This window comes from Lemur catta, chromosome 1 (genome assembly GCF_020740605.2).
Source record: "Lemur catta isolate mLemCat1 chromosome 1, mLemCat1.pri, whole genome shotgun sequence".
NCBI classification, from domain to species: domain Eukaryota; kingdom Metazoa; phylum Chordata; class Mammalia; order Primates; family Lemuridae; genus Lemur; species Lemur catta.
In genome coordinates this window covers 196,910,711-196,933,639 of record NC_059128.1, presented here as the reverse complement: position 1 = coordinate 196,933,639, position 22,929 = coordinate 196,910,711, and the positions used below count along the sequence as shown (strand labels likewise).

Below are 22,929 nucleotides of genomic sequence, written 5' to 3'. Positions count from 1 at the left end.
CCCCGGAGGTTGAGAGTTTAAGTGAGCGAGCGAAAATGGCAGGCAGGCTGAGCTGCAGCGGGAGGCGACCTGGGTAGTGGTGGGGGAGGCCGGAAGGTGACAGCAGACCTCAGGGAAACCAGGAGGTCTTGGATGTCAAATGCCCGCGCCGGCCCGGACCTGGGAATCAAGAGTGGTGGGAAAAGAACACTGAAATGTTCCCAGGGTGGCAGCAAGCACTGCTATTATAATACATCTAAAATCGAGGGAAAAAAACCCAGTTATTTATTCTGCTTCCAGCTCTGAAAGCGGAAGCCTCAATAGCTTCAGTAGCAGTAGTAGCGGCGGCAGCAGCAGATTTCCCAAGTTCAGGATGATTCTTTCTCCTGGATCATTCGCCGAAGGTCCAGCCCTTCTTCTGTTTCTTTAGCAGGGTAAAGATTTTTTAAAAAAGTGCCCCCCTTCCTGCTTCCCCCATGGATAGTATAGAAAAATTTCTGCAATTTATAGTGGGAAAAACAGTAATTATGATACAGGCTTATTGGTGATTCCAACACGGAATCAATCCTCTGCCCAAGTCGTTTCTTCCTTTTTTTTTTTTTTTGGGCGAGGTGTCTGCTCCCCTCAGGCTCCCCGCGCTCGCTCCCGCCCCCCGCCGCCCTCCCCGTGGCTCCCTTTCTCCGCCTCCTCTGCGATTGCCATCTGACAAGATCTCCAAATCAAAGTGATAAATCGCTCCAAACTTTTTTTGGCGGCGCTGAGATGTTGGAGGGGCGTCTAGCGCGCATGTGCGAAGGTGTCCAAACTGACAATGCTGGAGAGATAGCGAGTGTGGATTGAGAGAAAGGGAGAGAGGGAGGGAGAGAGAGTGAAAGAGGGAAAGACAGAGAGTGAGTGTGTGGAAGTTGTGTGTGTGTGTGTGTGTGTGTGTGTGAGAGAGAGAGAGAGAGAGAGAGAGAGAAAAGGAGAGAGAGGGAGAGAGAGAAAAGGAGAGAGAGTGAGGGAGCGAGAGGGAGAGCAAAAGAAGGAAAAGATCCAAGAAAAAAAAAACCCAACCACACAGCAGCGGCTGCAGGACTGGGCACAGCATGAGATCCAAAGGCAGGGCAAGGAAACTGGCCACAAGTAGGTGCAATATCCCTTTTCTATTGGCTTTCCCCCCTCTGCCATCTTGCATATCTGTCTCCAGCGCTCCGGGAGGGAGCGCGGGCTGCCTCTTGCGCCGGGGCCCCGGGTGGAGGGCAGGCGCAGCGCAGTCCCAACAACCTGCCGGTCCCAACCTCCGCTCCCGGTCGCCCGCTCTCTTGCTCCTGATTTGGGCGCCTGAGGAGCCCGGGCAGCCCTCAGCCCGGCGCACCGACCAGCTCTGGCAACCCCGGGGTGGGGGTGGGGTGGGGGTGGCAAAGACGAGGGGTGGGAGGGAGGAGAGCGCGCGAGAGTGAGCGCGATGGGGTGGGGGGGGGGGAAGAGGAGAGGAGAGAGTCTCCCCCTCCCCTCCCCTTCCCCCCAGGCGGGGGAGAGTCGCTTCTGGCCAACCAGCTAATCCCGGCGTGGGAGGAGGGGAGAGCGGGGGATGGGGGGGCGGGCTGGGGAAGGGAGCATTTTCGAGCCTCGGTTTGTTTCTGGGGTTTGGGATGGGTAGAGGCTCGGAGGGAGCCACAGTGGCGGTGGCGGCGGCGGCAGGCTGCAGTGGTGGAGTTGGGAAAAGTTGCGAGGCGGCCGCTGGAAGTTGCGCGGGCTGGCAGGCTAGTTGCGCCAAGCCGCAGCTGCGGTAGTGGGCGCTGTGCGCTCGGCCATGCTCTCCGGCGTGCGCTGCGGCGGCAGGATTGCAGCGGGGAGTGGGGGAGACCAAGGAGGGGGCTGTGATCGCGGGGTGGTTATGAAGGCCACGGGCAGAGCAAAGCTACCGACCCCGCAGAGCCGTGGGCAGGTGGGAAGAGAAGAGGCCCCGCGAGCGCGTGGAGAGCGGGGAGTGGAGGGCGCGCAGCCAGCGGCGATAGCTTCGGAGGAGGAGGCAGAGAGGGCGCGCTCCGACCCGCGAAAACCCAGCTGGCGGGGCGCCTAGCGTCCCCCAGGGGGCGAGCTGCCGGAACGTTGAGCCGCGGAGACGGCGCAGCCGAGCCTCCCGCTCTTCTGGGTGCAGCCGGGATCCCGGGTCAATAATCCTCCCCGGCGCCCCCTGCCTGCCCGGAACGGAGCGGCCTTGGTCACGCGGGATGAGGGTGAATAGGTTTGGGGCGGGGGCGGCGGGACCCCCAGCCTTGACTCTTCCAGCAAAAGCGTTGCCGGCCGAGCAGGCACTGTCTGTCACGACGTGTTGCTTAGCCGGGATGGTAGGGGACAGGGCTGGGTTTGTCCAAATGCTTCTACCTCGACTCTAAGGCGACTGGGGTAGTCGAGCCCGGGAGCAGCCAGGAGCGCTCCTCCGCGAGGTGTCAGCACGCAAGGCTGGAGCTGCCTCGGGAGAGGACAGGCCGCCGTTCGCTCTCCCACACTTGCACTCGCCGCAAACAGAACTCTCTAATTGTTTTGCTTGTGGACCAGAGAAATGAGAGTTGCGGGGGGCGGGGATACTTCTCCCCAGTAAAATTCCCAGTCTTCCTCCTGTCCCTTGCTCGTTAGAACCAAGTACGGTAGGTACTCCACGCCTCCCGGCTTGCCGCGTCTGGGCAGCCGCAGCGCGGGACAACGGCACCTCGTCAGGCTTGGTTTCACGGGCAGCGGAGGTCCGCGGGTTAGCCGGGCGAGATGCTGTCATCCTAGGCGCCTTTCCAGTGCTTCGTTCAGTCCTTACCCAAGCAGTCCCACACAGTGCCCCGTACGTTTCCTTTCGCCTAGGTCTTAGAGATCAACCTAAATATAGGGCTCTTTGGGTCATCAGTCCATCTGTTTCTCTTTTGGATATTGTTCTTTTCACTTCGCTGCTACAATGTCAAAGGGCGCCAGTGGAACTGTTTTCCGTTTGCTTTTAAATGAGGCCGATGTCTTTATTTTCATCTGAAGGGGAATAAATGTACATATGCTTGGAGGCATGAGGGTTTCAATTGCGACTAAAGGTTAGGAGTGTGTGTGTGTGTGTGTGTGTGTGTGTGTGTGTGTGGTTGGCGGGGGTGGGGGTGAGGGTGGGTAGCCTATTTCAACCGTGCCTAAGTTGTGAAATGAAAGCCTAAAGCTTCGCGCCGCGCCTCACTGACGGGTATCCTCCGAAGTGAAAGCAGAACACAAAACCTTTCGAATTTTCTTGAGCAACTTTTGCAACTATTTTAATTGCCAATCAAGCTGTACATTGCTGTATTAAAATATTCCCGCATGTACAGTCCACTGAACATCCAGAAACTGAGCCTCATTTCCTATCTGATGATACGTGTGATTCAACCGGTGGGAGACCTATTTATTTTGTCTTCAGTGCCTCTAAGGATGCCGCCGCACTTTACGATAGCTAGATCCCAACTCTTCCAAACTTTTTTTGCTGAGCCTCAGGTCCCCGCTTGCATTGCTCCAGCTGTTACTGCCGCAGCTGCTTTTCTCAGACTGAAGCACTGCTTTGTGCAATTCTTCAATTACTATCTGGGTAATAAAGGAAATCATATGAAAACTACGGATTTTTGTATTTTAAAGCGCGATTTCCTTCCCCCAGTAGCTCATGGCGGAGATGGTTGATGACCCCTGCAGTGCAGTCATCCAACGGAAACTTCACTGCTCTATTTGCACCAGTTTCTTTCTTTTTCTGGGTTAGGAAGAGGCATTGTGACCACCATACTTAAAAAAAAAAATCTACCTTTATGGTGGCAAAAGTAAACATTACAATGGAAACAAATCACATGGCAATAATTGTTTTCTCGATTGCTTGTTATTCTTTTTGTCTTTTGTAAATTTCTTCGGTGGCCATAAGTCCTGGCTTGGTCTTGGCTACGGTACAGGAGCCCGTGGACCGAGACCAGAGACCACAGACCCTGAAAATATCCACTAAAGTTATACCGAGAATGAATGTACAACCCGGTTTCCAACTTGTAGGGCTTGTTTTTACACAAGAGTCGAAACCTATAAATTCGTTGTAAATTATTTGGCAAGATTTTAAAATTTAAAAAAATAAAGAAGGGAAAAGCAAGAAGGTTGACATTTGTGCTGTTTAATGCTCCTGAATTTTATTTCCATTTTTAAGAAAAGAGAACTAAAAGCCAAGACGACTCTGGCAGCGCCAGACTTCCCAGCCGTTTCCTTGGGCAGCTAGGATAGCACCTGGGCCATGCCAGAAATGCCACTTGCAACTTTACTGATGGATTGGAAGGAAGCGAGGTTGGGTCTGCCCAGCACGTCCAAGCCTGAAACACCGAAGAAGAAGCCCCCACCCCAGTTCCCCAAAGTGACAACCCGCAGGAGTTCAATCACCACAAAGAACCAGTTGCATCCGAGTAACCCCCTTAGCTACTGGCCCCCCAGAAGTCTCGTAAAGATGCAGAAGGCAATGCGATTAGGGAGACTGTGGGGAGGAGGCACTTGCTACTTCTACACTGGATCTCTGTTCAAAAACAGGCTCTGCAGTAGGAAGGGTGGATGCTGCCCCTCCCCCCTTAAACTACTCACCTTAGAGCCCAATACCCAAGACAAAAAAAAGAAAAAACGAAAAACAACAAACGCACGCCCAGGTTCAGACATTCACTCTCTGTATGTCCACCTATTTGGGTTAATTCCTTCATCCTTAACAAACCTAGATTAAAACAGAGCTTTGTTAAATAAAAAATGTTTATTTATTTCAGGCTGCTTTTGAGGAGGAAAAACCTCCCAACGGAGGCCGAGGTCCCTTCTAGGAAGACGGTTTATTTGCCATTACTTGACCATTACCCCGGCTTAGGGCTTCTTTATTGCATTTGGCACTCAGAGCGCAGTCTTCCTGCAGTATTTCGACGTGTTTCGCCAAAAAAAAAAAAAAAAAATTCTGTGTTTAGGGGAAGGTTAATTACGCTTTTCATTCCCCCCCCATCCCCGACACTGTGGAAGGGAACGGTTCATTAGCTGTGGAGGCAGGAAGGCTGGAAAGCAAGGCTTCTTTCTCAGGTTTTTATTTGGAGGGACTGAGGGGTTGCAGGTCTTGGCGACGGTGTGCGTGTGCGTGTGGTGTGAATGTGTGTCTTTTGCCGGGTAGACCAGCTCTCAGGCTTTCTGAGCCAAGGCCTCTCCCTGAGCCCCGGGGCCCGGCCTCCTCTGCCGACTGACATTCAACATGTAGGACGCTTACCGAATAGAAATTAACATGTTATTTCGCGAGATTTTTGCTATGTTTTTTTTTTCTTTTTTCTTGAAGTTGAAGGTAATGAGTTTGTAAGCAGTTTATCTTTGAACATCTTACTGTTTCGGAGCTTATTTTATTTTTGTAAATTGGGGCCAGGTTATTCGAAGCTTGCAATTGTGACCTGGGGCAGGAAGGCCACAGCCGGGGACGCCTGGCTCCATCCTCCCGGGGCAAGGGGGACAAGAGAGCCCCGACTAGTTGCCCCCTGCACGCCTGGCTCGGCCCCCTTTCTCTGCGCAGCTCCCTGCTTGCTGCCTCCGCTGGAAGCGGGCGCTGAGGTGGAGAAACTTTGTCACCTTCTGGCCACCGGCTCTTCCCCTGTTCCCAAGGCACTCAGCGCCTGGCAGAGCCCTATTCCCAGAAGCTGCATACACTCGCCCATCGCTCACCTCAAATCCGCCTGGTGCGGAGGAAATGACCCCAGAAGGGGCGTGGGGGTGGGGCCGGGGAAGCCTGGGCGGGGGGGGAGGCAGCGCGCACTCAGGGCGTCCTCTCCGCACCTCGCTGCTCACGCTGTCCGGCTCAGGGCTCCAAGCTTTGGCCAGAAGTCTTCTCTCTCCAACCTCAGAGGAGCTGCGTGCCTGGCGCGCTGCTTCCGTCGGAGCCGGGTGTGCACTGACAGTGTAAACACACATGCACACGCGTGCACACACATCCACACTCACGCATCCCGGGTTCTGGAACACTCTTGTGCGGAGGGCAGCCACACACTCATTCACTCTCCCTGGCTGCGTGGGCTCCTCCCCAGTCCCATAGGGCAGGGGAGAGAAGGTCTGGGGTAGAGATGGGGCGAGAGGGGACACTCTAAAGATGCCTGGCACACTTTTCTGGAGTGGTGTTAACCCTTCCTCCGCTGGAAGCCGCTGTCTAAGCAGTTTCTAGAATGGTTTGTGGGGTCTGCTTTTTTCTCCTGGGCGGCCCAGTGTGAATCATTAGTTCCCTCCCTATTTCCCTACTGCATTAGCCAGAATCCTTTTTCTAAAATTAGATTTCCCCCTTCCCACTCTTCTGGCCTTCCGAGTTTACCAGGGAATTCTCAAGGAAATTGGCTGTGTAGTGAGAACAAGTGTGAGGAAGAGGATAAAGAGGAGACAAACAAATGCAACAGAAAACAAGAGAGGGAGACAGGAAGACAGAAATAGTGTGCTTCTCCTTCCACATTCCTAGTTTGCACACAAATTAGTGTTACTCTTCCCGACCCTCCCAGTAAATGAAAAAAGTATAATCCTTGTTAATTACCTTTGCTTACATGCCATACAAGAAACTTTAGAGATGTTTCTACACAGGGAAGAAACTGTTTACAAAACTCTTTCAGAAGTGTGACATATAGCTCTAGTTCAGCATTAAAAAGCTAAACACATTTACCCTCCTTTGAAGTGCCCTGGCTGGGGCAGCTTATTTGAGTGCGGTTCAGATATTGCTGTGGGTATAACTAATGGCTTCTACCTATTTAGCTCAAGTGGGAGGAGAGAAAGGCCTGGATTCCTTGTCCAATGGGTCCCTCTGGAGACTGGGTTCTGGCTCCTTGCCAGTTCTGTACAATGTCAACATTGAATATTTGAATTCCCAGACTCTATTTAACAAGTTTCTAAATAAATAAACTCATTGTATGTCTGTGTTTAAAATTATTTCACCTCTTTCATAAAAGCTACAGCATCTTATTACATTGGCCTTGCAAGTTGATTTAAAAAAAATAAACAAACAAACAGAGCCTAAGGCATTTAATAGCCAGATCTCCACAATATGTATGTATTGTGAAGTCATTCTCTCATGTGTGGCTGGGTAGAAGCTATTTAGAGGGATCTTGGGCTAGTCTTTGTTACCTGATAGTGAGTTATAATAAAAAAAAAACAAGTTAAGTTCAGAAAGCCAGTGAAATATTAATCACATCTAAAGGGAGGCTTGACTGTGTGACTTTAGTGCCTTTAGATATTTGATAATTTTGTCTGCTGGGTCCTACAGGGAACAGAGAGCTTCACTGATGTGTCCTAAATGGATATCTGTACACAGACCTGCCCTTTCTGATAGCTATCGTTAGGTCCAGAACTCTACCCAGATGGTTTTGTTTCTAGGCATTTTTTTCTGTATCTGAATCTGTCTTTGTAAGCTGGAAAGAGTAGATATACAGATATTATCCTTATATTTCTGTTTGGTGAAAACAACGGCACGAATTCTGTGGTTTTACTAATTTCTCAGCATCTGAACATCCATACGGCATTTTTATGCATATAGGAACACAGTTCTAAAGAAGTACATACTTAATTAAAAAAATTTTTTTTAAAAAGGCAAGTTCTAGTCCTCTTGAAAGTGTGGACCCCATCTGGACTTGTTCGGAAAGAAATTGGAATTTACTCTAATTTACGTGTATAAAGTACATTATTAAAAAGAATGGGATTTGAAAGGGCACATAGCAAAACCCATAACATTTAGCTGGTAACGTGGAGAGCTCAAAGCCAAGACAAAAATACCATCAACTCATGCAAACCCTAAAATAGATTACAATGACCTCAGCCATTTCATTTTCAAAAATAATAGCCATGATTAAAATGGGAGAGTGTTTTGCTTGGAACCATACTCTTCTGCATTATTATAAAAGCTGTTTTGTGGTTAAAGAACTGTTTCATTATAGAAAAAAAAAGCAAGTGAATTTTTAATCAAATTCCTGACTCTTCAAAAGCGCTCATTCTTGAATTACTTCTTATTTTGATTTTAGTTATTACTCTTATTCATTAACAAACCTGCTTTTGCTTGTATATTCAGCCAAATTCTACTAACTTTATAACAATTCTAAAGGAGAAATTTATTTACAAAAGAGATTTTTATTAATTCCTTTAGTAAACACCTGCGTAGGGGGTCATTGACTATATAATAGGAAGAACCAAAGCTTCCAACTTCCTTAACTTTGTTCAAGAACCTGCCTAAAGGAATTACTTTTGTATCATTTGTTGTTCCAATGATGATATTTATGAAAGTTTTCGCATGTAAGTTGGTGGGCTTTGGCGATGGGCAGGCTTACACAACAAATATCAGTGAAGTCCTTCTGTGTGCTAGGCCCCGTGCATGGGCAAGCCACTTATAAACATTACAAACGTGCACACCAATGTTTGAATCTGAGTGTGATCCCTGATTAAATAGCCAGGTAGGTCATCTTCTAGTTATTGAATGCCTCTGAGCCCTGGTATCGTAACTTGTGAAGTGGGTGTGATAATACTACCCTCCTTGGGCTGCTGTGAGGGTTACTTGGGTAATGTGTGCAAAGTACTGAAGTCACATGCAGTCACTCAATAAATCTTAGTTACTTCCCTTTTGATTTACCAGTTAAATTTTCTGAAGAGGAAATATCCTTTTTTCCGTCCTGTTCTATGTTTTTATCCCATCTTATTTTCAGAAAGGTTTGCATGTCAATAACAAGCATTTTGTATGTCTTCTCAATAAGTTATGCCCTCAGGGGGAAGGAAAGTCATATCTAAAATTTGGGCACATTAAAACTGTCTATACCAAGGCAAACTAGGCAATAAATTTGTTCTGAAAACTTCAGAATCTTCCTTTGCCCTTCTTTTTGGGGAGGGACAATGTGTAAATAAAATGAGAGCTCAACTTTTCTCCATAGATTTTGGCATTGTATAGCCACACAGCCTAAATTTAGTTTTTCATACTCTGTAGTTGTCATTAGATCATAATCCCTCCTGTATGAAAAGTCAACTTTTCAAGGAATGAATTTATAATCACTTTACTATAAGGGCTGAGTTGCTTCTTTCTAAATGAGGGGATTAGACTAGAGCAGAGCTTGTAAACTTAAATGCCTACAGGATTTGCAGTTACAATAAATGAGTGAAACAAGGTGAGTATAAGTGCTAAGGTTCTCTCTATTTTTATTTAATTTTTTGACACTCAGCCTTTGTATTCCAGAACAAGAGGGAGTGGTGGGGACTGTGGCAAACTGGCAGTTCAAGCCTTCTCTAAAGGCGGCAGCTGCTACTCAGCTCCATCGCACTGCTGCCATTTGGGCATAGGGGCCGGTGCTGCCAGGTCTTCCAGTTTTTAAGAGAAGCCACCAATCTGGACTTTTATTTGAATCTTCTCTACTTTAAAATGTTGATTCAATTTAAAAAAAATCCTGCAGACCCAATCAAACACCTCTGACTGCAACATATAGTTCATGAATCCTGGGTTTGCAATATCTACATTAGTTGGTTTCTAAGGATTCTTCAAAGTTCCAGCATTTTACAATGATATCCATAAGCGTTCCTGAATATTACCCTGTGTTTTTAGATCTGTATCTTCCTCCCCACCCCAAAGTTAATGTGTGTGTATGTGTGTGTTTTGATAGGTGGAAGTACTTATTACAGAATCTGATATCTGGCCATTTATCTGTAAAAATAGTCTTTTATGGCCATGTTGTGTCTTTCCTTTCCTCCATGCTGTGTCATCACTAATTGGCTTAAGAAAATAAACTGAAACTTTGCCTCCCTCTCTCATAGCCATTGGACAATGTTCTTTCTTATTTCTCACTCAACCCAATTCTTTGATTTGTGGACTAGGGGCTGGGCAGTAAATCATTAGGAGATAGTTGTCTCTAGGAGAAGAGGTCTTTTGGCTATTGTGGATGTTCAGAGGAAGAGCTCACCCTTGCCCTCCAAGGAGTGTCCAGATGTAACATGCCATATACATCTGTAACTGAGGAACCCAACTGATTTTTAAGACCTGAACCTAAGATGGAGAAATTAAGGGATGAATGTATTTTTTGACGAGAGTGGCTTTCCTTGCAGGAAGGTTATATATGTTCAGGGGACATTTGAAAATAAATACACTTTGCTCTGTTTATTATCATCAGTTGTATTTCTAGCAGTGGTGGTAGGTGAATAACAGATAAAATTAAATCTTGAGGATTAAAAGGGCTAGGTGTGGTGTTGGAATACCAAGACAATGGACTCTCCTAATAAAGCACAGAGCATGTAGCATTTCCTACATTTATGGCTATTTAGAGTACCTAAATCAGTACTACAGTCAAGGGACTTGTCAATGACTACTTGTCACTCTCAGTTAACATTGTTGGGGAAATCATCAGATATAAAATGCTTGTAGAAGATTATGAGTAGTGATGCACCATGCTCATAAACATTATTGATAAATTACCAGATACCTAGGCTCCCAATTTTTACACCTGATGCTGGAGCCCAAATTCTTTACCCGGGCTATTGAGGGCCTCTCATTCTTGAGACAGAAGAATGTGGTGACTCTGAGACCAGGTTCTGAGTTAGATTTGCCTTGGTTTGAATCCTGACTCCACCACTTACTAGATGGGTGAAATGAAGGCAAGCCACTTGATGTTTTTGTGCCTCAGTTTTCTTACTTATAGACTAGAGACACTTACCTTATGTGAGGGTTTGATCAACTAATGCATTTAGAGTGCCTTCAATAAAATAAGAACTCAACACGTGTTCATTATTATTTCATTAACTTTCAGGCTTTTTTGTCTCCCTGCACAAGACTGGTACATTCAGCCTAACTTGTTTACTCATTCTGCTCCCCTCACTCTCTTGCCAGCCTACCCTTGTGTTTCTACCTCCCAACTTTTGGCCATGATGTTGCCAGAGTCTGTAAATCTACCCATACTGTATTTTGACCATCAAAATCTAACTACTTTAAGATTTTATTTAGAACGGTATTTTTTTTTTTTTTTTGAGACAGAGTCTTACTCTGTTGCCCAGGCTAGAGCGCCATGACATCAGACAAGCTCACAGCATCCTCAAGCTCCTGGACTCAAGTGATCCTCCTGCCTCAGCCTCCTGAGTAGGTGGGATTACAGACGTGAGCCACTACGGCTGGCTAATTTTTCTATTTTTAGTATAGACCGGGTCTCACTCTTGCTCAGGCTGATCTCGAACTCCTGACCTCAGATGATCCTCTCTGGCCTCCCAGAGTGCTAGGATTACAGGCATGAGTCAACACACGCAGCCTAAAATTTCATTTAAACTCTTTCTTCTTCATGATCACTCTTGGTCACTTCTGGAGGTGTGATTTCTTTATGCCATTTCATTCCAGTAGTATCAAATTATCTTTACCTACCATGATTTTGGCATTTTATTATAAATTCCTTGTCTTCACAGTATATATCTTATTTTTCTTGCTCAACTGTAAAACTCCTGCAGAGCTCATTTCTGTCTTGTATAGTGTCTAGTACTATGCTTTGCATATGGCACAATGAAGTGATGGTGGTTAGCGATGGGCTTTGGTGGATTATGTGAACCCCTTTAATTTCTTTGCCTATAACCTGCACAGTTAGGTAATGTCAGCACTGGAACTCTGGGGTATCTGACACTTTAATTGCATACTAAATCTACAATAGGCCTATTTTGACAGTGATAAACCACCTGGAAAGCATATTTGGAAAGTAGAGTATTATTCCTAATTTTCACCAATCATGGTCCTCATTTTGCTAGTGCAGGTATAACCCATGGCTCCTCACTTAAATCACAAATTGTTATTGATCTACACTTGATCTTAAACTGCACTGGACCTGATTCTGGCAAATGTCAGTAGAGTCAAGGTAGAGATGGTAAAACATTTTGTGGACTCATGTAATTCCTAGGAATTTGGGAATATTTAGCTACAAAAGTTATCAGAAGCCAAGTTTTTATATAAATCCTAACCCCAATTTTGGCAATATTACTATAGAATATAGCATCAAGAATTTTGCTGTATATTTTAATGCACAGTTGTGATTAAAGATTCTTTCAAACAATTTAAGATTGACAGATGATGTATTGAATCTTGTTTTACTGATTAACCCAACTCACCCAACTCTGTCCCCTTAATCCAATGTACACATGACTTCTCCCTTTCTCCCCCTTTCCACTCCTCTACTCCCCACCCCTTTCACAAATATCTCAACTCTCTGGAGAAAATAGGACTGTTTGTACCTTGGACTACTGTCCTCAAACCCTGAACAATTATAGTGTTTTGGTGCCTGTTAGGAGTTTTCTTTCACCAAGACCAGCCAGATGTGATTTCTTGTGTTCTTAGGGCTGCTCTTAAGTCAATGGGAACCCCTTTAAATGAAGGTGGAGACTGAGAGCTACAGCTTTTATACTTTGTATAGACTTTACCTTTGGCTGGAACTAGGAAATTAAGTAGTAATAAAATTTTTCATGATAAAATGATAATAAAAATGAATGGAGAGATGGAACAACTACTTTGGTTTCTGTTAGGGTCATAGTTTGTGACCTCCTTTTGGGTCCCAGACCCCTATGAGAATCTTATGAAAGGGATGGAGCCTCTTTCCAGAAAATGCACATATACATAAAATTTTTCATGCAATTTTAGTAGTTCACATACTTCTAAATTCCATTCATAGATGTTATGGGGGATCACTCATGTGTTCAGACTTGATTCACCCTAGCATGTTCATTATATAACATCTTAAAGTACTTATCAATCTTTTTTCATTATCTTAGAAACCTTTTCTTTCTGATTATAAAATTTATACACCATAAATAACTCCAAAACTACAAGCTTGTATCATATAGAAGATGAAAGTTATTTTCTTTTTTTGTCATACACTGCCTGCAGAGGACCACTGTTCATCCTTTAGTGTAAAGTCCTACAGATTTCCCCCCATGCATATGTTAGCCCATACATACATACAGAGTTACAACTTTTTATAGCAACTTGCTTTTTCTTTTTTTTAAACTTAATAATTTAACTGAAACCTTTTCTTTTGTTTGTATGTATCAGTCTAACCCATTCTTTATAAAGGCAGCAGATCTTCCATTGTTTGGATGTAACATATTTTATTGAACCAATCCCCTATGGATGATATTTGGATAGTTTCCAGTTTTCAGAACAGAACAGACAGAGAGGTTCCCTAAACCATAACCTTAAGGGAAAATGAAAGTGGAGTCTACAATTAAAGGAAGCTCACAGTTCAGGGTGAAGTGTGCTGGCCTCTGAGACACAAGCACAGCGGGGCTTTGGGAAGGTCATGGAGGGTTGCCTCACCCTGTCAGGACAGATCAGATTTCCAAGCATCTTTACCCCCTGCGGGAATCAAGGATCTAAGTCCAGAGCAAAGGTATGTCTTTAAAAGATCCACTGTGATGTAGCTGTGATATTTCAAGCTCACTGGATTGTTCTGGACCTCATATTTATGCCCCATTTCTATTTCTTCCTGCTACTTGGAATAGACTGTAGCTGAAATCAATCCATATAGCCCCAGCTGGATAAGGATAAGTAAGCTGTCAGGGTTTCAAGCCTTAAGGTTTTTTTTGTTGACTATTTCCTTATTTGTGTGGTACATTGTTATTACGCTGCCCTATTCTGCATACACACCTGAAGCCAACTGATGTGACTAGGTGAATTGCAGAAGGTTATCTGAAGCCTATCAAAACTTTCTGATGCTCTTTAAAAAAAATCACCCACAATAACTTTTAACCTATGAATTGGAAAGGCCATTTTTATAGGAAAATGTTTTTCACTGGGTAACCAGACTATGGGAAAATTTTTATAATGGAAACTATCTCTTGCTTTTAACTATAGCATAAAAAATATGACAGTATAATGTTACACACTAAAGCCCATCAGATGCAAAATTCCAGTTTTTGATTATAAGTTATAAACCAAGATAGAGAAACTTCTGAAAAGTGGTTTTCTTTGGCAATGATGTTGTTGATTAAATATAAAAACATTCAGAAAAAATTAGTTCAGCCTATTCTGTACACAGAAGGTTATAAAAATGGAATAGTTGGGTTTTGGTTCTACTGGGAACTACTTTGCTTCTTAAAGCTCATTGGATTATATTAGATCAACAATATACTGGGCATTTTAGATTGGATTTGAAAAGGTACCATTCAAGGAATTAAAATTCAGTCATATAAATCTTTTAGGAATTAATTTACTTTGCAATTTTGATTCCTTAGAGTACAAATGTTCCAAATTCATAGTTTTTTTTGTGGATGCATAAAGTTTGTTCCATGGAGGCATTTATTCTAGTTAACATTTTTCAAGCTATATTTTACATTAGATCAATCAAATTGAGTTAATAAATAGTTATTTAGTACATACTATATATAAGGCATGATGAATGAAATCCTAAAAACGATCAATTTCATGAAAATGTTGAACATCTACATTTCACAGGCATACATATACCCTTGACAATGATTTACTAACAGAGGCAAAGGTGTCCATGTACCTGTTGCTGGTTATCAATGACTACAAAGTAGTTTCATGAGCTTGGAACACTGAATCCTAAGCCTACTCCTTCTTCAAATGCTTTCTTCTCCTAATGTTTTGTAACATTGTGAAGCCACATACATGACAAACTTCAGTGGCATTCCATGAGTTTGGAGTCTTCCATCTGAAAATAATACCATACTTAATTTTTCTTAATACCTGTCAGATGTGGAGGTCTTTGCCTGCTTCACGAAATTAGTTGCATATTAATGCTGTTACAGTTTTCATTCAATATACTTGAAAATAAAACCAGACCCTTTAAAAATACTTGCTGTTGGTGACTATTGCCCATCCATTCATTCAATAGCTATTTATTGAGCACCTACAATTCTAGGTGAGGGGAAGGTAGCAGGAAACAACACAGACAAGGCCCTGCCCACACAGAGCTCAAATTCTGGAGGAAGTCAACGCACACTCATACACTTCAAGATGTTGACTTGTGGAGCGATGAAAACAAAGCGTGGTAACTGGCTAGAGAGTACCCAGGGCCTTATTTTAGGTAGGGTAGTCAGATGAGACTTCTCTGAGGAGGTGACATGGATCAGAAAGCTAAATGAGGAGAATGTTTATTAAGCGTTTGAAGTGTGGCACACTGAAACTTAAGAGAGTGGCAGGAACAGCCACCTGCCTCATTTTTTATCCTTGGGTAGCAGCAGATAAGGTGTAAAAGTTATTAATAAGGTTTATTTCAGTTTTGTGGATTGCATTTTTGACACCACGTATACATTTAGCTGACTCCACAACCTAGGAGCCAGGACATAGATGTTTTTGTATCTTCCTTATAGATGGAGGGAATGGGACTTCTGTGTTTGATCTGCAAACACTGGGTTAGTAGCAGCATCAGAAAAGCGTATTAGATTTCTGGACCCATAATTAAGTCCAGTTAAACAAATATTTATTGAACATACATTAAAAAGCCTAAGCCAAGCACTGAATATACAAAGAGAAATAAAATATGTTTCCTGTCCTTGAGGAACTTCTAGTCTATTGGGAGAGACAGACATGTAAACAGATGATTTTCATACAGCAGAAAAGAGCAAGAACAAGGATAACAGACCTATTCTGACTGAGCCACAATCATCTGAACAGTCTGTGGATGGGCAAATTATTCTTCCCCTGTGCACTAGTTTTAGTATATTTTATCCTTTGTGCAGTGAGAGCAACATTTTTCATTACAGTTCAAGAACAAGTTCTCTTTGGAGGATTTCAAAGAATTTCCTCCAATTCCTTGCCACTTACAGGTCTGTCAGAGAGCAAAGATCTGATCAAAATGCCCAAACTGAAGTCTTCATGGTTTCGAAAGGCGCATCTTGCTTCTGGGTTCAATTTTTATGCAGTAGAAGATAGTGCTACCCAAAGACTGATACAAGCTCAGAGAAGTGGCTTGTCTCTCAAGCTGGCATGTGATTTTGTTGTTCATTAAACAGAAATAAGAATAAAAAGCACTGCCCTCTTTTCCAACTCTCTTTGCCAACAATCTTGCTGAGCTGTGTGTATGTGTCCAAGCCAATGTTCCAGCCACTAGGCTTGGCACAGAAATCAGTGCATCCAACATCATTACTGCTGGGCACAGTCTGAAATCCTGAGCAAAACTCCCTATTTGCCTAAATGTATAAGGTGCTAGTGATTTAAGCATCCTGTTGATAATGGTGCAATATTAAAACACCAACATAGATGTGGTTTGACCCATGAAGCAGCATTGTATATTTGTTTCTTTGACCTAAAAATACTGGGTAGATGGATCATAAGAGGATGGGAAATGTCAAGGTAAAAAGCATTTTATGTCTAGGGTTTTCAAAGGGCCTCATGATCTGTATATCAAATTTCTCTTCCTGCCCTTGAGTGATGATAATCTCAGTCACCAAGGTTTTACCCTCAAGAGAAGAAAATACTCTGATAGCTAATGCAATACAATGAGCTTCATCTTAGTCAACCTTCCAGGTGAATCCTTGGCATTGGCCAGGACTTACAGACTGCTTCCAGGGTGTGTAGATGGTGACCGTTTGTTTCCTTCTATTGCTCTCAGAGTAATTTACCTGGCCATCTCATTATAAAGACTTGACAAGTACAGTAACTTTCCAAAGAGAAAAATGTTCTTTGCAGTGTTTTGAGCCCTACCCACCTTGAAGATGGGCTCTTGTTTTTTTTTTTCCTTAGGTGTGATCATCTCAAAAGTTCAGTGTATTTTGGGCTCCGTAAACATATCTTCTGGTGGATGACACTGGCTGGGAGTCAGGACATAGGGGTTTGGGTCCCAGCTTTGCTAGTCATCAGTGTTGTATCCTTCCACAGGGCACCAGCCTTCTGAGCCTCAATGTCCCCAAGCATAAGATAGGAACAATAACTACCTCTGCTTTGGCTTCCTCCAGACTAGTCATGTTAAAATAAGATGACACGTGTAAGCTTTTACAAGCTGCAAAGAGCTGTGTAAATTTGATGTCTTAGTATAAATTCTAGAAATTATAAAATATGAAAAATGTGGGGGAGGGATTAAGAGTGTACACTCTGAAGCCACATTATTTAGGTTGAAGTCTTGGCTCTACCCCTGCCCAGCTGCATGGCCATAGACAAGCTACGTAACTGCTCTGTGCCTCAATTTCTTCATCTGTAAAATGGAGACAATTTATAACAATAAGTAATAATGCCAGTAAAGATTATTGAGTGTTCATGTATTATCACAGTTACTCCTCACTTCTCTGTGAGGTGGGGGACTTTATTGTCTTAGTTTCCAGATGAGGGCTCTGGAGACATGTGTGTTTTTGCCCCAGGCCTCTCAGCTTTGAGTGCAGAGCCAGGATCCAAGCCTTGATCCACTTTACATGAATGCCCAAGAACTTAATCTGAATGAATACTCTACTGCCTTATTGTTTTCCATTCAGAAATAAAAGTAGAACATGACATTGTCTGGGCATTCCAGAGGTCATAAAAGGTAGTAAGATTTTGGACAGCAGATACCTTAATTTAAAGAAATGACTTCATACAACTCCTAGTAAAGAGGAATTTTGCTGCAATTTGTAATGAGTAATTCTTTCTTTATGATAGAGGCTAGTCGTTTCTTTGCCTTTAATTTTCTTCCTAGAGTTATCTACAGTGTGGTTTCCCATGACACTATGATTTTAGTTTTATTTAGGAAATTCTACGAATCTTTGTTGAATGAATGACTTAGAGATACTTCATCACTTCATTGGCTGAAATCACAAGCTAATTATACCTTACAACTTACCAGTGCATGGATGGTGCTGGATTCAGATTTCCATTTTCTAAACAATATATTGTGACTGTAAACTTGCTCAAGCTCACCATCATATTTTTAAGGCAAGGAAAACAAGCCACAACTTTCTGAATTTTTCCTTTTTGTATAACATCTGAAACCAAGTCCTAATCACTCATCCTCAACTTTGTTTTAATATCCAAATCACTCAGGCTTTGCAACAAAGTATTTGGCTAGTTGCATAATGGAGTAACTTGTAGGATTTAAATAAGGGGAGGCTAATGAGTTCTCAGATCTAGTCCTTTTTTGGTTTGCTTTTTATTTTGGAGGGGCAGAGCAGTGGACAAGTTAAGAGAAGACACAAGGACTTTCAAATATGGTTGCATAGAATCACTTGGGGTGCTTAAAAATGCCATCCACCCCAATTAAATCAGAATCTCTAAGGGTGGGGCTCAGGCAGTGAGAAGCAATATGAGTTCTGGACATAAGAAATAGGGAAGAAGGAGGTCATTTTGATTAAAGAATAAGGAGATAGCAGGGTGGCTCCAAATGCTATCATTGGGGGCTACTTCTAGTGTTATATATGTTTTAACATATGGCTTCCTTTTAGTTTTTACAGGCATGGGGTTGTCTTTACACCTCGCTCAATGAACTTGCTTTCTGATCTGTGACTTCTGGCCTTTGTGGCCGCAGTAGATGAGAGATTTCCAGTTGCAAAAGGCCATTGGTGAGGAGACTTTATCACAGACAGTGGATGATCTTTGGAGAGTTCAGGAGCTTTTTGACCATTTTGATCTGGTAACCATTTCTAAATAGACAATATTTTTCAGATACAACAACAATAACAAAAACAACCCAAGCAAAAACAGAACAGCAGTTCCTTTATGAGACAGTACTTTAATATTGCTAGCTGCTTTTGTCTTTTGGTTTTCTAGAATTCCAGACATAAATCTTCCTGCCAACCTTCCCATGCAAAGGGAGAACTGGGAATTCTAGAGAAGGTATGTAGGGAAACCAGAATTGTAAAAAAATAGATCTCTCTCTATCCAGAAATGTTAAAAAAAAAAAAAAAAAAAAAAAGCAGAAAAGTAGGTTTCAGGCTGGGATTCTGCTGTATTTTAGGAAGTTTGGATATTGAATGCCAACGGCCCTTATGCCTGGTTGGTTTTAATCAATGCTATCAGTCATTCACTTCCATATACATGAAAATTCATTAAATGAACTCATCCGTTTTTGTTGGACAGTCCAGGCATGTTCAGTTGCACCTGAGCGTATATTTGGTTGATGTGCCCGATGATTCCGGAGGTTTGGTTGAGCTCAGTGGGATAGACACCAGAACAGCCTGGGTTAGGGAACACAGACATTTGTGTGTACTTATGGCAAAGGAGAATGGCTTCACTGAGAGAGCAGACTAAGCTAGTGAAAGGGTGTGGGTGTGTATTTATAAAACATGTGCTTATGTGTATCTTTGGACACTTGAAGGGCCCTCGTCCAGTTTCAGTTTTATCTGTATGCTTCCAAGCTGTTAACTACATTGCATAAATCATCTGAGGACCTTCATTTGGGTTCTGCAGCTTATTTCAATGATGTTTAATCTAATTGCCGCTTTATTTTTTTCCTTCACAACAATCACTTGAATTTTACAATTTTTAGAATTTTCTATGAACCAAGGTATAAAGGGATAAGGCAATTCATTTGTTTAAAAGGGAGATTCAAGCCATTTGTTAAAATAATAGTTTTGGATTTTTAAAATTTATAATGCCAATGTAAGATGAATATAAAATAGAAAATGACAGGGACTGAAAGTACAATTTTCCAGCCTCAGAAGTGGGGCTTCAGAATCCTACTGATTTGAGACAAATCTGTGTATTTAAAAAGTATTATAAGCTACAGTGCAAGAGGAGTTTTGTAGCATGCTATATGGTAGACTAGAGAAAACAGAATGATTCTGTTCTACAATTGAGGCTGAATTAAGGAAGAGGAGGGTAACTTTTTCTAGGCTACCCATATGAGAGGGGTGGAACTGGGAAGAGAATCCTGGCACACCTATTTCTTAGCTGCTAGACTGCACTTATTTGTTGCTATCAGAGGAAGTTTGGGGACTTATTTCATGGCGTACAACCTGGATCCCTTGCATGTGCAGTTTACAGTAGGCTCGTATGAGAATCTAACGCTGCTGCTGATCTGACAGGAGGTGGAGCTCAGGCGGTGATGCAAGCAATTGGGAGCTGCTATAAATACAGATGAAGCTTCACTCACTTGCCTGCTGCTCACCTCTTGCTTTGTGGCCCAGTTCCTAACAGGCTATGGACTGGTACTGGTCCATGGCCCAGGGGTTGGGGACCATAGCTTTAAAAGATAGGCCAAATATTGAGAAGCCACTGGAGATTAAGGCCCAAGGTCAGGCCAGAGTTGTCATGGTGCTCCAGTTAATGTTTTTGAAGCTTGCAGTTGGTGAATGATTTCAGATGAAGGATTCTTTTAATAATTTTATAAGTGACCCATTTCTCCCTTATGAAGCTTCTGTTTTGAGAGCAAGCAGAAGGAAATGGTAGTAATAACAAGATTGGTTTTTGCTCATTCACACTTTTTTTTTTTGCCATTTGGATTATGGGAGTGGTGAGGTGGGAGACAGGATGGCAGAAGCAAGAATGTGGAAGAAAAATACAGGTGTGTGGTAGAAAGAGGATGTGCAAAGTGGAGAAAATCTAGTGTACTTATAAGAGGGTTTGTTTAGAAAACACAGTGCTAATAACTCAATATTTAAATGCTCATATTTGGGGATTCACATATTTCCATTAATAGGCCTGTGAAAAGGAAATTTAGCAAAATCAGATTGATGACTGAGGTAATTTAATTAGACTCCAGCTTCATAAATATGCAATGTTATTTGAATGAGAAGTTGAATCATTAGGCTCCCTGAGAAAAATGGCAATTTGGTTTGCTTCAGAGCTTGTTGCAAACATTTCTACCCTGGTATAAATGGGTAAAATAATTTGTTAATTTAAAAATTAGAAGAAAGGCTAAATTTGATTGACCAATTCCAGTAACCATTTGTGGGCATTTTTTGCTCTCCTTTGCAGCTCTGACTCTCTTCCATTTTTGTGATTGCAGATATTTTTCCTGAACCATGCCTTCTGTAATAGCTTTGAGAGATGCTATTAGGTTTTCAGTCCCCTGATAATTTCACACTGCCTTAAATCCTTTGCATGAGGGCTTTACTAGCACATCCAGAACAAACTATGAAGATTTTATAACAATATTAAAATCAGTCAGTTGACCAAAGAGACCTACTGATTTTTTTCTTTGCTAGGTTGGTAGGATGAGCTAGAGGAAGGAGCCTGAGAATGCTTCCCCCACTCTCCGCCTTTCGACCTTTGTTTTGAATAAAACTCTGCCCAGGGAAATACCTGAAACTGTGTGAATTGATAGGCTCACTCTCTGAGATAATTTGGCAGCTGGGATAGTACTGGAGCCCTCTTCATAACCATGGTGACATGTTTCCAGCAGTAGGACTTTCTCTCTTTTCTCTTCTCTGAACTGCACTTTGCTTCTGGCCAAGATTCGTTCCTTTTAAATTTTTTTGTTGTTAGTTGGCTCAAGGATCTACTCTACAGTTGATGAATTTGCAGTTTTCTTAACATTTCATCGGTTATCTGACTATTTTAAAATCCCATTTGCAAATATCTTCCTTCTCCCTGGCTGTCCCTTCACATTTGAAATGGGTAAAACAAAAGTTATATTTTCATGCCTACCTTTGCCAGGCACCATCTGCACCATCCCCATATTCTCTTTAAGCCATTTTGTTATATTCTTTGCTGAAATGAAATATATGACTAATAAATGAGAAGGCCTTTACTCGTGATTGATAACTACTTTTAGAAACACTGTCATTTGCAATTTATTAAATGCCTTATTTGCCATTTATATTTACTGAAAATTGATACTCTATGTATTAGTTCTTTCTCAATGACAGATCACTGGTAAATGTATAATTAAAAGAGAGCTTATTTCCAATTTGTCTTCATTTCTCCTTGAAATAATTTTACAGCTGTCATGTGGACTTTCTTCTCCATTTCAATGCATTCCTCTTTGCCAATGACCACAATTGTTCTCTCTTATTTATGAATTTCTTTCTTCAGGACAATGTCATATTATCAGGAGACCCAAATTCAAATTCTGCCTTTGTCACTGGCTGAGAGACTTTGAACATACAGTTAACAGCCCTCAACCTCAGTCTTCTCACTTCTAAAGTGAGAGTGAGAATATTTATTTCACCAAATTAGCCTGAGGTTCAAACGAAATAATACATTAGAAAATGCTTTGTTAGCTAAAAAAAATGGCATCCAGATTGGTATTGAATTAGCTAACATGGTCCTGTAGCTCCTTTGAATAAAACACTTGTGGCACTGCCCCATACTTGCAGGTTATAGACATATCACATGGAATAATTTTCAGGGGAAATGGAAGACTGGCAACATACATGTTGTGAAATGTTCAATGAACTGTGCCGAATCTCTACACTGCACAGGAGCCAGAGCCATCGGAAGGTGCAGCCTTATCAGTAAGGAGTTGGCTCAGTGGGGTTAAAGTCACACAAAGTGCTTATGTGCCCAGATCTGTGCCCTATGCAAATAGAGGACAGTCGGTACACTGATTAATTTTTTTCAGGTGACCATGTCCTGAGATAATTCTAAGTGCTTTCCTACTTCTTGTTCCTGCTATGACTCCATCCTATACCCTTAGACCTCAGCACCTGGCCTCCTGGCTCCTTAATCTTGCTCTAGTCTGGGATTTTCACTAAATGAGACTTGCTTGAGCACTGAACAGATTTCTTTTCATTTTCTGACACCATCTTGTTTTCCTTAAATCCAACCTTAGGGTGGCCCTTAGCATCACAGGGGCAAGTCTTTCCTGTGTGGAAAGACTTCTGCTCCCCGGTGCTGGCCGTGTGCCCATGGAAGCCTGGATGTCACTGGTAGGGCTTTAGGTCACTGGTCAAAGGCTCCACGGCCTCTGTGGGAGAATGCATTGAGCTTTGTCCTCCAGAGTGTCTGATCTCCGTGCATTCATTGGGTGAGGGACAGTGATGTAAGCATCTCCTCACAATTTTGGAGAGGTCAGATCCTATCTCTCTGTCTGACAAACCTTGACTTATGGTAGATATGATTTGAGGGCAGAGCACATGCTTAAATCTGTGTCTGTTAGTACATTG

At 42.6% G+C, this 22,929-nt stretch overlaps 1 protein-coding gene across 1 annotated transcript in view; it reads left to right on the top strand.

Moving 5' to 3' along the window:
- Positions 1 to 679: 679 nt before the first annotated feature.
- Positions 680 to 22,929, top strand: part of LOC123630241 (histone-lysine N-methyltransferase MECOM-like) — a 472,388-nt gene continuing 450,138 nt past the window's right edge. Inside the window, exon 1 of the mRNA XM_045539618.1 lies at positions 680 to 1,104. Within this exon, the coding sequence (XP_045395574.1) occupies positions 1,068 to 1,104 (37 nt within the window). The 5' untranslated portion in view covers positions 680 to 1,067. The remainder of the gene's footprint in view (positions 1,105 to 22,929) is intronic.